Source organism: Salvelinus namaycush, chromosome 4 (assembly GCF_016432855.1).
Source record: "Salvelinus namaycush isolate Seneca chromosome 4, SaNama_1.0, whole genome shotgun sequence".
In the NCBI taxonomy this organism is placed as follows: domain Eukaryota; kingdom Metazoa; phylum Chordata; class Actinopteri; order Salmoniformes; family Salmonidae; genus Salvelinus; species Salvelinus namaycush.
The window spans coordinates 2,099,922-2,115,356 of NC_052310.1; the positions used below are offsets into that span (position 1 = coordinate 2,099,922).

A 15,435-nucleotide genomic window follows, 5' to 3' on the forward strand; every position below is an offset into this window, starting at 1 on the left:
CACAGACTGGAATATGTTCCGGGATTCTTCCGATGGCATTGAGGAGTTTACCACATCAGTCACTGGCTTTATCAATAAGTGCATTGATGACGTCGTCCCCACGGTGACTGTCCGTACATACCCCAACCAGAACCCATGGATTACAGGCAACATCCGCACAGAGCTAAATGGTAGAGCTGCCGCTTTCAAGGAGCGGGACTCTAACCCGGAAGCTTATAAGAAATCTCGCTTTGCCCTCCGACAAACCATCAAACAGGCAAAGCATCAATACAGGACTAAGATCGAATCGTACTACTCCGTCTCCGACGCTCGTCGGGTGTGGCAGGGCTTGCAAACTCTTACAGACTACAAAGGGAAAACAAGCAGAGAGCTGCCCAGTGACACAAACCTACCAGACGAGCTAAATAACTTCTATGCTCGCCCCGAGGCAAGTAACACTGAAACATGCATGAGAGCATCAGCTGTTCCGGATGACTGTGGGATCACGCTCGCTGCAGCCGATGTGAGTAAGACCTTTAGACAGGTCAACATTCACAAGGCCGCAGGGCCAGACGGATTACCAGGACGTGTACTCCAAGCATGCGCTGACCAACTGGCAAGTGTCTTCACTGACATGTTCAACCTCTCCCTGTCTGAGTCTGTAATACCAACATGTTTCAAGCAGACCACCATAGTCCCTGTGCCCAAGAACACTAAGGTAACCTGCCTAAATGACTACCGACACATAGCACTCATGTCTGTAGCCATGAAGTGCATTGAAAGTTACCAAATACTAATTGAGTGTATGTAAACTTCTGACCCACTGGGAATGTGATGAAATAAATAAAAGCTGAAATAAATCATTCTCTCTACTATTATTCTGACATTTCACATTCTTAAAATAAAGTGGTGATGCTAACTGACCTAAGACAGGGAATTTTTAATAGGATTAAATGTCAGGAATTGTGAAAAACTGAGTTTAAATGTATTTGGCTAAGGTGTACGTAAACTTCCGACTTTAACTGTATGTATTCTGCTACTGGTCAATATTACTGCTGTTTACATGTATATATTACAATTAGTATATTACCATAGTATTTATATATTTCTGCTACCAGTCACTTTTTTATGTATAAACCCACCTCAACCACTCAAGTGTACCCCTGAACATTGAATAAGGTACTGACACTGACCTGTATATACAACCACTCCAGTACCCCTGCACATTGAATAAGGTACTGACACTGATCTGTATATACAACCACTCCAGTACCCCTGCACATTGAATAAGGTACTGACACTGACCTGTATATACAACCACTCCAGTACCCCTGCACATTGAATAAGGTACTGACACTGACCTGTATATACAACCACTCCAGTACCCCTGCACATTGAATAAGGTACTGACACTGACCTGTATATACAACCACTCCAGTACCCCTGCACATTGAATAAGGTACTGACACTGACCTGTATATACAACCACTCCAGTACCCCTGCACATTGAATAAGGTACTGACCAGTGTATACTTGCATTCCCGTGTTCTTTATCTCTCATCATAGTTCAGGTGTTCTTTATCTCTCACCATAGTTCAGGTGTTCTATATCTCTCATCATAGTTCAGGTGTTCTTTATCTCTCCACATAGTTCAGGTGTTCTTTATCTCTCATCATAGTTCAGGTGTTCTTTATCTCTCCTCATAGTTCAGGTGTTCTTTATCTCTCCTCATAGTTCAGGTGTTCTTTATCTCTCCTCATAGTTCAGGTGTTCTTTATCTCTCCTCATAGCTCAGGTGTTCTTTATCTCTCACCATAGTTCAGGTGTTATTTATCTCTCACCATGGTTCAGGTGTTCTTTATCTCTCCTCATAGTTCAGGTGTTCTTTATCTCTAATCATAGTTCAGGTGTTCTTTATCTCTCCTCAATCATAGTTCAGATGTTCTTTATCTCTCATCAGAGTTCAGGTGTTCTTTATCTCTCCTCATAGTTCAGGTGTTCTTTATCTCTCCTCATAGTCCAGGTGTTCTTTATCTCTCCTCATAGTTCAGGTGTTCTTTATCTCTCCTCATAGTTCAGGTGTTCTTTATCTCTCCTCATAGTCCAGGTGTTCTTTATCTCTCATCATAGTCCAGGTGTTCTTAATCTCTCCTCATAGTCCAGGTGTTCTATATCTCTCATCATAGTTCAGGTGTTCTTTATCTCTCCTCAATCATAGTTCAGGTGTTCTTTATCTCTCATCATAGTTCAGGTGTGGTTTTTATTTTGTATTCTATGTTCCAGTATTAACTATATTATTATTATCAGTGCATTTTGGGAAAGAGCTCTCAAGATAAACATTTCACTGTACTGTTATACACCTGTTGTATCCTGTACTGTTATACACCTGTTGTATTCTGTAATGTTATACAGCTGTTGAATACTGTACTGTTATACACCTGTTGAATACTGTACTGTTATACACATGTTGAATACTGTGCTGTTATACACCTGTTGAATACTGTACTGTTATACACCTGTTTAATACTGTACTGTTACACACCTGTTGTATCCTGCACTGTTATACACCTGTTTAATACTGTACTGTTACACACCTGTTGTACCCTGTACTGTTATACACCTGTTGTATCCTGTACTGTTATACACCTGTTGTATCCTGTACTGTTATACACCTGTTGTACCCTGTACTGTTATACACCTGTTGTACCCTGTACTGTTATACACCTGTTGTATCCTGTACTGTTATACACCTGTTGTACCCTGTACTGTTATACACCTGTTGTATCCTGTACTGTTATACACCTGTTGTATCCTGCACTGTTATACACCTGTTGTACCCTGTACTGTTATACACCTGTTGTATCCTGTACTGTTATACACCTGTTGAATACTGTACTGTTATACACCTGTTGAATCCTGTACTGTTATACACCTGTTGTATCCTGTACTGTTATACACCTGTTGAATACTGTACTGTTATACACCTGTTGAATCCTGTACTGTTATATACCTGTTGTATACTGTACTGTTATATACCTGTTGTATCCTGTACTGTTATACACCTGTTGAATCCTGTACTGTTATACACCTGTTGAATACTGTACTGTTATACACCTGTTGAATACTGTACTGTTATACACCTGTTGAATCCTGTACTGTTATATACCTGTTGTATACTGTACTGTTATACACCTGTTGTATTCTGTACTGTTATACACCTGTTGTATCCTGTACTGTTATACACCTGTTGTATCCTGTACTGTTATACACCTGTTGTATCCTGTACTGTTATACACCTGTTGAATCCTGTACTGTTATACACCTGTTGAATACTGTACTATTATACACCTGTTGAATACTGTACTGGTATACACCTGTTGTATCCTGTACTGTTATACACCTGTTGTATCCTGTACTGTTATACACCTGTTGTATCCTGTACTGTTATACACCTGTTGTATCCTGTACTGTTATACACCTGTTGTATTCTGTACTGTTATACACCTGTTGTATCCTGTACTGTTATACACCTGTTGTACCCTGTACTGTTATACACCTGTTGTATCCTCTGGTGAATACATTTGGAAACTTATAGTACGCAGGGTAAATCTGCCTGCCAAATGGGACCCTAATCCCTATATAATACACACCCTTTGGGAGCCTCCACTCTAGTATTGATACTAGGCTAGGTAGTATGAATGCTAATGTCCTACAGATCAATAACACATTACGTTGTCCTTCCGTGGTAAATTAAATGATGATCTGTGTTAAGATACTGTGTGTAAATTGTACGCTGTACACCAACTGTAAGTGTCTCCGGATGAGAGCGTCTGCTAAATGACTAACATGTCAAAACGTAATGATCTGTGTTGTGATGCTACTAAAAACAGAGCATCAAGGAGTTGGCCATTTATAACATCGCTGCACAATTCAAACGAAGAAAAAACAAGCAGAACCAATTCAATATCCCCGGGATGTGACACCGCAGTTGTCTGAGGTAATGTCAAGCATATTGTTAAACCAAGGCTTGCGTACCAAATGGCAACCTATTCCCAAATGTAGTGCACTACTTTGGACCAGATCCCTATGGGGCCCTGAACAAAAGTAGTGCACTAGATAGGGAATAGGGTGCCATTTTGGTACACAGGCCGAGAGCATTATGCATTAATTGGCCAAGTGTCTCCTTTGCATAAGATACCACGCTGTAATAGGCTATTAATGAACGCACACTTCTGGGGATCAGCGTTAAATTAATGCAGAGAAGTCTCATGTAAATTCTGTTGTGGTTTATTCAAACATGTTGGTTCAGTTACTTATAGAACAACTAACGTAATGTTTGTTATTATGCGTAATAAAAGAAACATGGATACCGATTTCAACGATTTAATTTAATGATTTAATGATTGATGATTTAATGATTTAACGATTTAATTTAATGATTTAATGATTGATGATTTAATGATTTAACAGATTTTCATTTAATGATTTAATGATTGATGATTTGAAAAAACAAAATAGCATGCCAACCACTTCTCATGTCAGAAAGGGTCGAGAGCAAAACAGAAGCTTCAACATCCGGATGGAATTACATGAAGGACAGCGGTCACTCAAATGAATCCTCCAACATGTTACTTTGTACATGTTCAGTAGCCTATCCTGTCTATGCACTTTGTCACATCTCTGCAGTATCCATGTTTCTTTATAGCCGGTCTCCAGTACGAGAAAGTAACAAGCCTAGCTCCCATACAAATTACACTTGGGGTGCATCCAAAATGGTATCATATTCCCTTTATAGTGTACTACTTCTGGCAAGGTCCCATAGGACTCTGGTCAAAAGCAGTACACTTTCAAAGAATTAGAGTGCCTTTTGGGACGCAGATTGTTTCACTTCCTTCGAGGCACAGCTTGAATTGCATGACTAATGACATTTAATTACTATAGAAGACGGTCTCCTCTCTTTATGCAAACTCAAAATAATTTATTCATTTTTTTTTTTAATGAAAGAGGAACCGCACGATACATCCCGAATTCTTTTGTCCCAAAACGGCACCCTATTCCCTATTGGCTCTGGTCAAACGTAGTGCACTACATAGGGAATAGGGTGCCGTTTGAAACACATCCTGACTCATTTCTGCTCATGTCAAGATAGCGTTTAATTTGCTATGTCTCCAACTGTGATGAAGACTACGCTCTAGGATATTAGAGGCATGTATACACGTGACACATCCTGTTGACGTTAGAGCATAAAGCGAATTGGCATTACTGCCATAATTGTTTTTTGTTTGTTTGAAGAGCGGTACGGAATACGTGAGTTCAACGTCATTCATTCCCAAATGTGTACAGACGTATTGTAATAGTGTTGAATCTGACATCCAATCAATACGACCATCTAAATCAGTGGTTCTCAAACCTGGTCCTGGGGACCTTAAAAGGGTGTGCGCATTTTTGTTTTTGCCTTAGCAACCACACACCTGATTCAAATCAACAACTCCTCATCGGGATTTCATGATTTGAATCAGGTGTGTAGTTGCTAGGGCAAAAACAAAAATTCGCACACCCTTTTAAGGTCCTCAGGACCAGGTTGGGGAACCACTGATCTAAATGAACTATGAGGAGGATGACGATCATGATTATAATCAACAAATGTACATTACAGGTAAGGTTAGTTCGTATGCTTTTTGCATATACCAGTCTTTCTGCTAATGAACCGCTGCACTTTAGGACAACAGCGGCAAAGGAACATTTAGTTCAACTATTAGTGAGTTACAGCCGTTGGTGAACTCCAGTGTGTCATCCTGATAGAGACAGAACCCTGTCATCCTGATAGTGATATAACCCTGTCATCCTGATAGAGATACACCCCTATCATCCTGATAGAGATATAACCCTGTCATCCTGATAGAGATATAACCCTGTCATCCTGATAGAGATATAACCCTGTCATCCTGATAGAGATATAACCCTGTCATCCTGATAGAGATATAACCCTGTTATCCTGATAGAGACATAACCCTGTCATCCTGATAGAGACAGAACCCTGTCATCCTGATAGAGACAGAACCCTGTCATCCTGATAGAGATATAACCCTGTCATCCTGATAGAGATATAACCTTGTCATCCTGATAGAGATATAACCCTGTCATCCTGATAGAGATATAACCCTGTCATCCTGATAGAGACATAACCCTGTCATCCTGATAGAGATATAACCCTGTCATCCTGATAGAGATATAACCCTGTCATCCTGATAGAGATATAACCCTGTCATCCTGATAGAGATATAACCCTGTCATCCTGATAGAGATATAACCCTGTCATCCTGATAGAGATATAACCCTGTCATCCTGATAGAGATATAACCCTGTCATCCTGATAGTGACATAACCCTGTCATCCTGATAGTGATATAACCCTGTCATCCTGATAGAGATATAACCCTGTCATCCTGATAGAGATATAACCATGTCATCCTGATAGAGATATAACCCTGTCATCCTGATAGAGATATAACCATGTCATCCTGATAGAGATATAACCCTGTCATCCTGATAGAGATATAACCCTGTCATCCTGGTAGAGATATAACCCTGTCATCCTGATAGAGATATAACCCTGTCATCCTGATAGAGATATAACCATGTCATCCTGATAGAGATATAACCCTGTCATCCTGATAGAGATATAACCCTGTCATCCTGATAGTTACATAACCCTGTCATCCTGATAGAGATATAACCCTGTCATCCTGATAGAGATATAACCCTGTCATCCTGATAGAGATATAACCCTGTTATCCTGATAGTTACATAACCCTGTCATCCTGATAGAGATATAACCCTGTCATCCTGATAGAGATATAACCCTGTCATCCTGATAGAGATATAACCCTGTCATCCTGATAGAGATATAACCCTGTCATCCTGATAGAGATATAACCCTGTCATCCTGATAGAGATATAACCCTGTCATCCTGATAGTTACATAACCCTGTCATCCTGATAGAGATATAACCCTGTCATCCTGATAGAGATATAACCCTGTCATCCTGATAGAGATATAACCCTGTCATTCTGATAGAGATATAACCCTGTCATTCTGATAGAGATATAACCCTGTCATCCTGATAGAGATATAACCCTGTTATCCTGATAGAGATACAACCCTGTCATCCTGATAGAGATATAACCCTGTCATCCTGGTAGAGATACAACCCTGTTTTCCTGATAGAGATACAACCCTGTCATCCTGATAGAGATACAGCCCTGTCATCCTGATAGAGATACAACCCTGTCATCCTGATAGAGATACAACCCTGTCATCCTGATAGAGATATAACCCTGTTATCCTGATAGAGATATAACCCTGTCATCCTGATAGAGATACAACCCTGTCATCCTGATAGAGATATAACCCTGTTATCCTGATAGAGATATAACCCTGTCATCCTGATAGAGATACAGCCCTGTCATCCTGATAGAGATACAACCCTGTCATCCTGATAGAGATACAACCCTGTCATCCTGATAGAGATACAACCCTGTTTTCCTGATAGAGATATAAATCTGTCATCCTGATAGAGATATAACCCTGTCATCCTGATAGTTACATAACCCTAGAGATATAACCCTGTCATCCTGATAGAGATATAACCCTGTCATCCTGATAGAGATATGGTTAAAGTTTTGGTCTAGCAACCGAAAGTTTGCAAGATCGAATCCCCGAGCTGACAAGGTACAAATCTGTCATTCTGCCCCTGAACAAGGCAGTTAACCCACTGTTCCCCGGTAGGCCGTCAATGAAAATAAGAATTTGTTCTTAACTGACTTGCCTAGTTAAAATAAAGGTTAAATAAAAAATATCATGATGATATTACCTTAAAGTTACAGTATAAAGACATTACCTTATATTTAGTAGTATGAATACATTAACTTAGTTACAGCATGAACACATTACTTTATATTAAAGTATATCATGAAGACATTATAGTTACAGTATGAAGATATTACCTTATAGTTATAGTATGAAGATATTACCTTATACTACAGTATATAATGAAGACATTTGAGAACCGTAAATACTCTAATGCATTCTCCCTATTGTTTTGTACCGTGGAGGTCTACCTTAATCTATCTTGCGCTGCTGCATGTAACCTAATTAAAGTGCCCTATTTATTAATTTCCAACTTCGTATTAGATTGTTTGTGTCAGCAACAGCGCTTCATGACATTCACGCTAAGATTAAGTTATTACGTTGCTTGTTTTTCTTCTCGAAACGACTGTTTAGATTGTAAAAAAAAAGAAAAGGTGTACCGCAACTCACCTGGTTGAGTCTCGTGCTTTTGGGTGTTCTGCTCCCATGTCTCATTCACTAAGCCTACTTTAACCCCATGTATCTATGGGTGTTCTGCTCCCATGTCTCATTCACTAAGCCTACTTTAACCCCATGTATCTATGGGTGTTCTGCTCCCATGTCTCATTCACTAAGCCTACTTTAACCCTATGTATCTATGGGTGTTCTGCTCCCATGTCTCATTCACTAAGCCTACTTTAACCCCATGTATCTATGGGTGTTCTGCTCCCATGTCTCATTCACTAAGCCTACTTTAACCCTATGTATCTATGGGTGTTCTGCTCCCATGTCTCATTCACTAAGCCTACTTTAACCCCATGTATCTATGGGTGTTCTGCTCCCATGTCCCATTCACTAAGCCTACTTTAACCCTATGTATCTATGGGTGTTCTGCTCCCATGTCTCATTCACTAAGCCTACTTTAACCCCATGTATCTATGGGTGTTCTGCTCCCATGTCTCATTCACTAAGCCTACTTTAACCCTATGTATCTATGGGTGTTCTGCTCCCATGTCTCATTCACTAAGCCTACTTTAACCCCATGTATCTATGGGTGTTCTGCTCCCATGACTCATTCACTAAGCCTACTTTAACCCCATGTATCTATGGGTGTTCTGCTCCCATGTCTCATTCACTAAGCCTACTTTAACCCTATGTATCTATGGGTGTTCTGCTCCCATGTCTCATTCACTAAACCTACAGACTACATTATTCATCACCATAACCTACAGACTACATTATTCATCACCATAACCTACAGACTACATTATTCATCACCATAACCTACAGACTACATTATTCATCACCATAACCTATATACTACATTATTCATCACCATAACCTACAGACTACATTATTCATCACCATAACCTACAGACTACATTATTCATCACCATAACCTACAGACTACATTATTCATCACCATAACCTACAGACTACATTATTCATTACCATAACCTACAGACTACATTATTCACCACCATAACCTATAGACTACATTATTCATCACCATAACCTACAGACTACATTATTCATCACCATAACCTACAGACTACATTATTCATCACCATAACCTACAGACTACATTATTCATCACCATAACCTATAGAGTACATTATTCATCACCATAACCTACAGACTACATTATTCATCACCATAACCTACAGACTACATTATTCATCACCATAACCTACAGGCTACATTATTCATAACCATAACCTACAGACTACATTATTCATCACCATAACCTATATACTACATTATTCATCACCATAACCTACAGACTACATTATTAATCACCATAACCTACAGACTACATTATTCATCACCATAACCTATAGAAATTATTATTCATCACCATAATCTATATACTACATTATTCATTACCATAACTTATAAACTTCATTATTCATTACCATGACCTACAGTTGAAGTCGGAAGTTTACATACACCTTAGCCAAATATATTTAAACTCAGTTTTTCACAATTCCTGACATTTAATTCTAATAAAAATTCCCTGTCTTAGGTCAGTTAGGATCACCACTTTATTTTAAGAATGTGAAATGTCAGAATAATAGTAGAGTTGGGTGAATGTTGGCCCATTCCTCCTGACAGAGCTGGTGTAACTGAGTCAGGTTTGTGTGCGAGCCTCCTTTTTCAGTTCTGCCCTCAAATGTTCTATGGGATTGAGGTCAGGGCTTTGTGATGTCCACTCCAATACCTTGACTTTGTTGTCCTTAAACAATTTTACCACAACTTTGGAAGTATGCTTGGAGTCGTTGTCCATTTGGAAGACCCATTTGCGACCAAGCTTTAACTTCCTGACTGATGTCTTGAGATGTTGCTTCAATATATCCACATAATTTTACTACCTCATGATGCCATCTATTTTGTGAAGTGCACCAGTCCCCCCTGCAGCAAAGCATCCCCACAACATGATGCTGCTACCCCCGTGCTTCAAGGTCGGGATTGTGTTCTTTGGCTTGCAAGCCTCCCCCTTTTTCCTCCAAACATAACAGTGGTCATTATGGCCAAATAGTTCTATTTTTGTTTCATCAGACCAGAGGACATTTCTCCAAAAAGTACGCTCTTTGTCTGGATTTTTTATGGCGGTTTTGGAGCAGTGGCTTCTTCCTTCCTGAGCGGCCTTTCAGGTTATGTCGATATAGGACTCGTTTTACTGTGGATATAGATACTTTTGTACCTGTTTCCTCCAGCATCTTCACAAGGTCCTTTGCTGTTGTTCTGGGATTGATTTGCACTTTTCGCACCAAAGTATGTTCATCTCTAGGAGACAGAACGTGTCTCCTTCCTGAACGGTATGACGGCTGCATGGTCCCATGGTGTTTATACTGCGTACTATTGATTGTACAGATAAATATGGTACATTCAGGCGTTTGGAAATTGCTCCCAAGGATGAACCAGACTTGTGGAGGTCTACAATTTTTTCCTGAGGTCTTTCTGATTTCTTTTGATTTTCCCATGATGTCAAGCAAAAAGGCACTGAGTTTGAAAGTAGGCTTTGAAATACATCCACAGGTACACCTCCAATTGACTTAAATCATGTCAATTAGCCTATCAGAAGCTTCTAAAGCCATGACATAATTTTCTGGAATTTTCCAAGCTGTTTAAAGGCACAGTCAACTTAGTGTATGTACACTTCTGACCCACTGGAATTGTGATACAGTGAATTATAAGGGAAATAATCTGTCTGTAAACAATTGTTGGGAAAATGACTTGTGTCATGCATTAAGTAGATGTCCTAACCGACTTGCCAAAACTTTAGTTCGTTAACAAGAAATTTGTGGAGTGGTTGAAAAACTAGTTTTAATGACTCCGACCTAAGTGTATGTAAACTTCCGACTTCAACTGTATATTACTACATTATTCATCACCATAACCTATAGACTACATTATTCATTACCATAACCTATAGAGTACATTATTCATTACCAGAACCTACAGACTACATTATTCATTACCAGAACCTATAGACTTCATTATTCATCACCATAACCTATATACTACATTATTCATCACCATAACCTACAGACTACATTATTCATCACCATAACCTACAGACTACATTATTCATCACCATAACCTACAGACTACATTATTCATCACCATAACCTACAGACTACATTATTCATCACCATAACCTATATACTACATTATTCATCACCATAACCTACAGACTACATTATTCATCACCATAACCTACAGACTACATTATTCATCACCATAACCTACAGACTACATTATTCATCACCATAACCTATAGACTACATTATTCATCACCATAACCTACATACTACATTATTCATCACCAGAACCTACAGACTACATTATTCATCACCATAACCTACAGACTACATTATTCATCACCATAACCTACAGACTACATTATTCATCACCATAACCTACAGACTACATTATTCATCACCATAACCTATAGACTACATTATTCATCACCATAACCTACATACTACATTATTCATCACCAGAACCTACAGACTACATTATTCATCACCATAACCTACAGACTACATTATTCATTACCATAACCTACAGACTACATTATTCATCACCATAACCTATAGACTACATTATTCATCACCATAACCTATAGACTACATTATTCATCACCATAACCTACAGACTACATTATTCATCACCATAACCTATAGACTACATTATTCATCACCATAACCTATATACTACATTATTCATCACCATAACCTACAGACTACATTATTCATCACCATAACCTACAGACTACATTATTCATTACCATAACCTACAGACTACATTATTCACCACCATAACCTACAGACTACATTATTCATCACCATAACCTACAGACTACATTATTCATCACCATAACCTACAGACTACATTATTCATCACCATAACCTTGACATTTTGAGGTCTGATTGTTTTGAAGAAAACATATTCCTAACTGCTTTCCCTTTTTTCTTTTTAATGAAAAGACGAATTACAGTAAATTAAAACAGTTTTGTCTGTTCTTTTCTGTATTTGTCAACGTGCCTCAATGTAAAATCGTTGAGCTCATACGAAACATCGATCAAATCAGATGGTGAGCAAGGCACTTAACCCTATTTGCTCCGGAGTTGCCATTGATAATTGGGGACCCTGGCCGTGACCCTGGCCGTGACCCTGGCCGTGACCCTGGCCGTGACCCTGGCCGTGACCCTGGCCGTGAACCCACTAACCGAGGGCGTCTCAGGGGGAGTTGGGATATGCGAAAACACATTTCCAATTCACAAATGCGTATTAATAAACACTTGTACAAATAATAAACATATAATCACCCACCTAATTATTATTATTATTATTATTTATATACTCTCTCTCTCTAGAAGAAGAATTGCATCTCTACTGCATGTTGTGAACCTTTTCTTTGAAAAAAGGGATTTAGGGACAACATTTCCTCCTCCTCTCCTCATCCCTCCCTCTCCAGGCCGATCTCCAGGAGTAACCAGGAAGGAATGTGTTTAATAAACATTCCATTATGCACTGCTACTTCTATCCAGTCTACAGCAGCCCGCCAGTCTACAGCAGCACGCCAGTCTACAGCAGCCCGCCAGTCTACACCAGCCCGCCAGTCTACAGCAGCCCGCCAGTCTAGAGCAGCCCGCCAGTCTACAGCAGCACGCCAGTCTACAGCAGCCCGCTAAATCAACAGCAGCCCGCCAGTGTACAGCAGCCCGCCAGTCTGCAGCAGCCCGCCAGTCTACACCAGCCCGCCAGTCTACACCAGCCCGCCAGTCTACAGCAGCCCGCCAGTCTACAGCAGCCCGCCAGTCTACAGCAGCCCGCCAGTCTACAGCAGCCCGCCAGTCTACAGCAGCACGCCAGTCTACAGCAGCCCGCCAGTCTACAGCAGCACGCCAGTCTACAGCAGCACGCCAGTCTACAGCAGCCCGCCAGTCTACAGCAGCCCGCCAGTCTACAGCAGCCCGCCATTCTACAGCAGCCCGCCAGTCTACAGCAGCCCGCCAGTCTACAGCAGCCCGCCAGTCTACAGCAGCCCGCCAGTCTACAGCAGCCCACCAGTGTACAGCAGCCCGCCATTCTACAGCAGCCCGCCAGTCTACAGCAGCCCGCCAGTCTACAGCAGCACGCCATTCTACACCAGCCCGCCAGTCTACAGCAGCCCGCCAGTCTACACCAGCCCGCCAGTCTTCAGCAGCACGCCAGTCTACAGCAGCCCGCCATTCTACAGCAGCCCGCCATTCTACAGCAGCCCGCCAGTCTACAGCAGCCCGCCAGTCTACAGCAGCCCACCAGTGTACAGCAGCCCGCCAGTCTACAGCAGCCCGCCAGTCTACACCAGCCCGCCAGTCTACAGCAGCCCGCTATATCAACAGCAGCCCGCCAGTCTACAGCAGCCCACCAGTCTGCAGCAGCCCGCCATTCTACAGCAGCCCGCCATTCTACAGCAGCACGCCAGTGTACAGCAGCCCGCCATTCTACAGCAGCACGCCAGTGTACAGCAGCCCGCCAGTCTACAGCAGCCCGCTATATCAACAGCAGCCCGCCAGTCTACAGCAGCACGCCAGTCTCAGCAGCCCGCCAGTCTACAGCAGCACGGCAGTCTACAGCAGCCTGCCAGTGTACAGCAGCCCGCCAGTATACAGCAGCACGCCAGTCTACAGCAGCACGCCAGTGTACAGCAGCCCGCCAGTCTACAGCAGCCCGCCATTCTACAGCAGAAGAACCATGTCCGTATGAATGAAGAACCACGTCCATATGAATGAAGAACCACGTCCATATGAATCAAGAACCACGTCCATATGAATCAAGAACCACGTCCATATGAATCAAGAACCACGTCCATATGAATGAAGAACCATGTCCATATGAATGAAGAACCATGTCCATATGAATGAAGAACCATGTCCATATGAATGAACAACCATGTCCGTATGAATCAAGAACCATGTCCGTATGAATCAAGAACCACGTCCATATGAATCAAGAACCACGTCCATATGAATCAAGAACCACGTCCATATGAATCAAGAACCATGTCCTTATGAATGTCCATTCACAATGTTTTTCATGTGATCTTCTGTCTCACAGCCACTGACCAGACAGATGAGATGTTGATTATTGTGGCAAGATTGAAGACTAATTTAGACTAAACAGCATAGTAAGACGTAATCACCTCGTACTGAGATTTTGAGATTGAAGACACACGTTCTCATCCAGAGCCACTTACAATCAACGTCATCTCTTGTAGACAAATCTAGGTCAATATATCTGGTACCGCAGAATGTCAGGACTGAACGGGATGAGTAGGATAACGAGCAGAAGTAGTTCCAATTATTTTTTGTTTTGTTTTTTGTTATCGCTGTTTATTTTCTGACAAATTGCGATTTTGCAGGTGGGAGCATCTTTCGAATTTTTGAAAGGGGAGAGGACATTCTGTTTGTAACTTGCAAAGTGTAAAGGCTTCTAGGAGTAGTGGGTGGAGGAGTCAGGTGCAGAGAGCAGGGTAGTTCAAAACGTGGATCTTTATTCCAAGAACAGAGTAACGGTCACGCCAAACACAAGGGCGCATAAAATACCCAGTCCAGCAAATAGGACGAAACTGTCCAGGAAAACGGAATCCACAATAATCCACACACCATGAACAGAACAACAAGCCCGCAGAAAAGACGGCGGGCCTACCGGGTTTAAATAGCCCAAAACAAAACCCAAACAAGAAACAGGTGAAACTAATCAGACAAAACTAACTGAAACAGAAAAGGGGATTGGTGGCAGCTAGTAGGCCGGCGACGACGACCGCCGAGCGCCGCCCGAGCAGGAGCGAGAGGGTGGAGCTCCTCGTTCCGGTTCCGCTCCTCGTTCTAGCATTCCTGAACATGTATGGACCCAGAACTTCATCGAGTAGCTGACCAATTACGCGAGACTTTAGTTCTGGGTTAACCAAGATTACAATCAGTGCAATAAAGTAGGTAAAACTACCACAAACTACATGAACAGTGATAGCACTATCTCTGAACTATAATCTACATCCAAGATCAAACGTTAGGTGATTTGTACTTATTATTGCCTTTCAGAACATCAACCCTTGGG

The 15,435-nt window shown here is 41.3% G+C and overlaps 1 protein-coding gene across 1 annotated transcript in view; it reads left to right on the forward strand.

Annotated features, from left to right (window-relative positions):
- Positions 1 to 470: 470 nt before the first annotated feature.
- The window catches only part of LOC120045312 (zinc finger MIZ domain-containing protein 1-like), a 177,664-nt gene continuing 162,699 nt past the window's right edge, over positions 471 to 15,435 (forward strand). Inside the window, exons 1-2 of the mRNA XM_038990192.1 lie at positions 471 to 502; positions 13,037 to 14,079. Of these exons, the coding sequence (XP_038846120.1) occupies positions 471 to 502; positions 13,037 to 14,079 (1,075 nt within the window). The remainder of the gene's footprint in view (positions 503 to 13,036; positions 14,080 to 15,435) is intronic.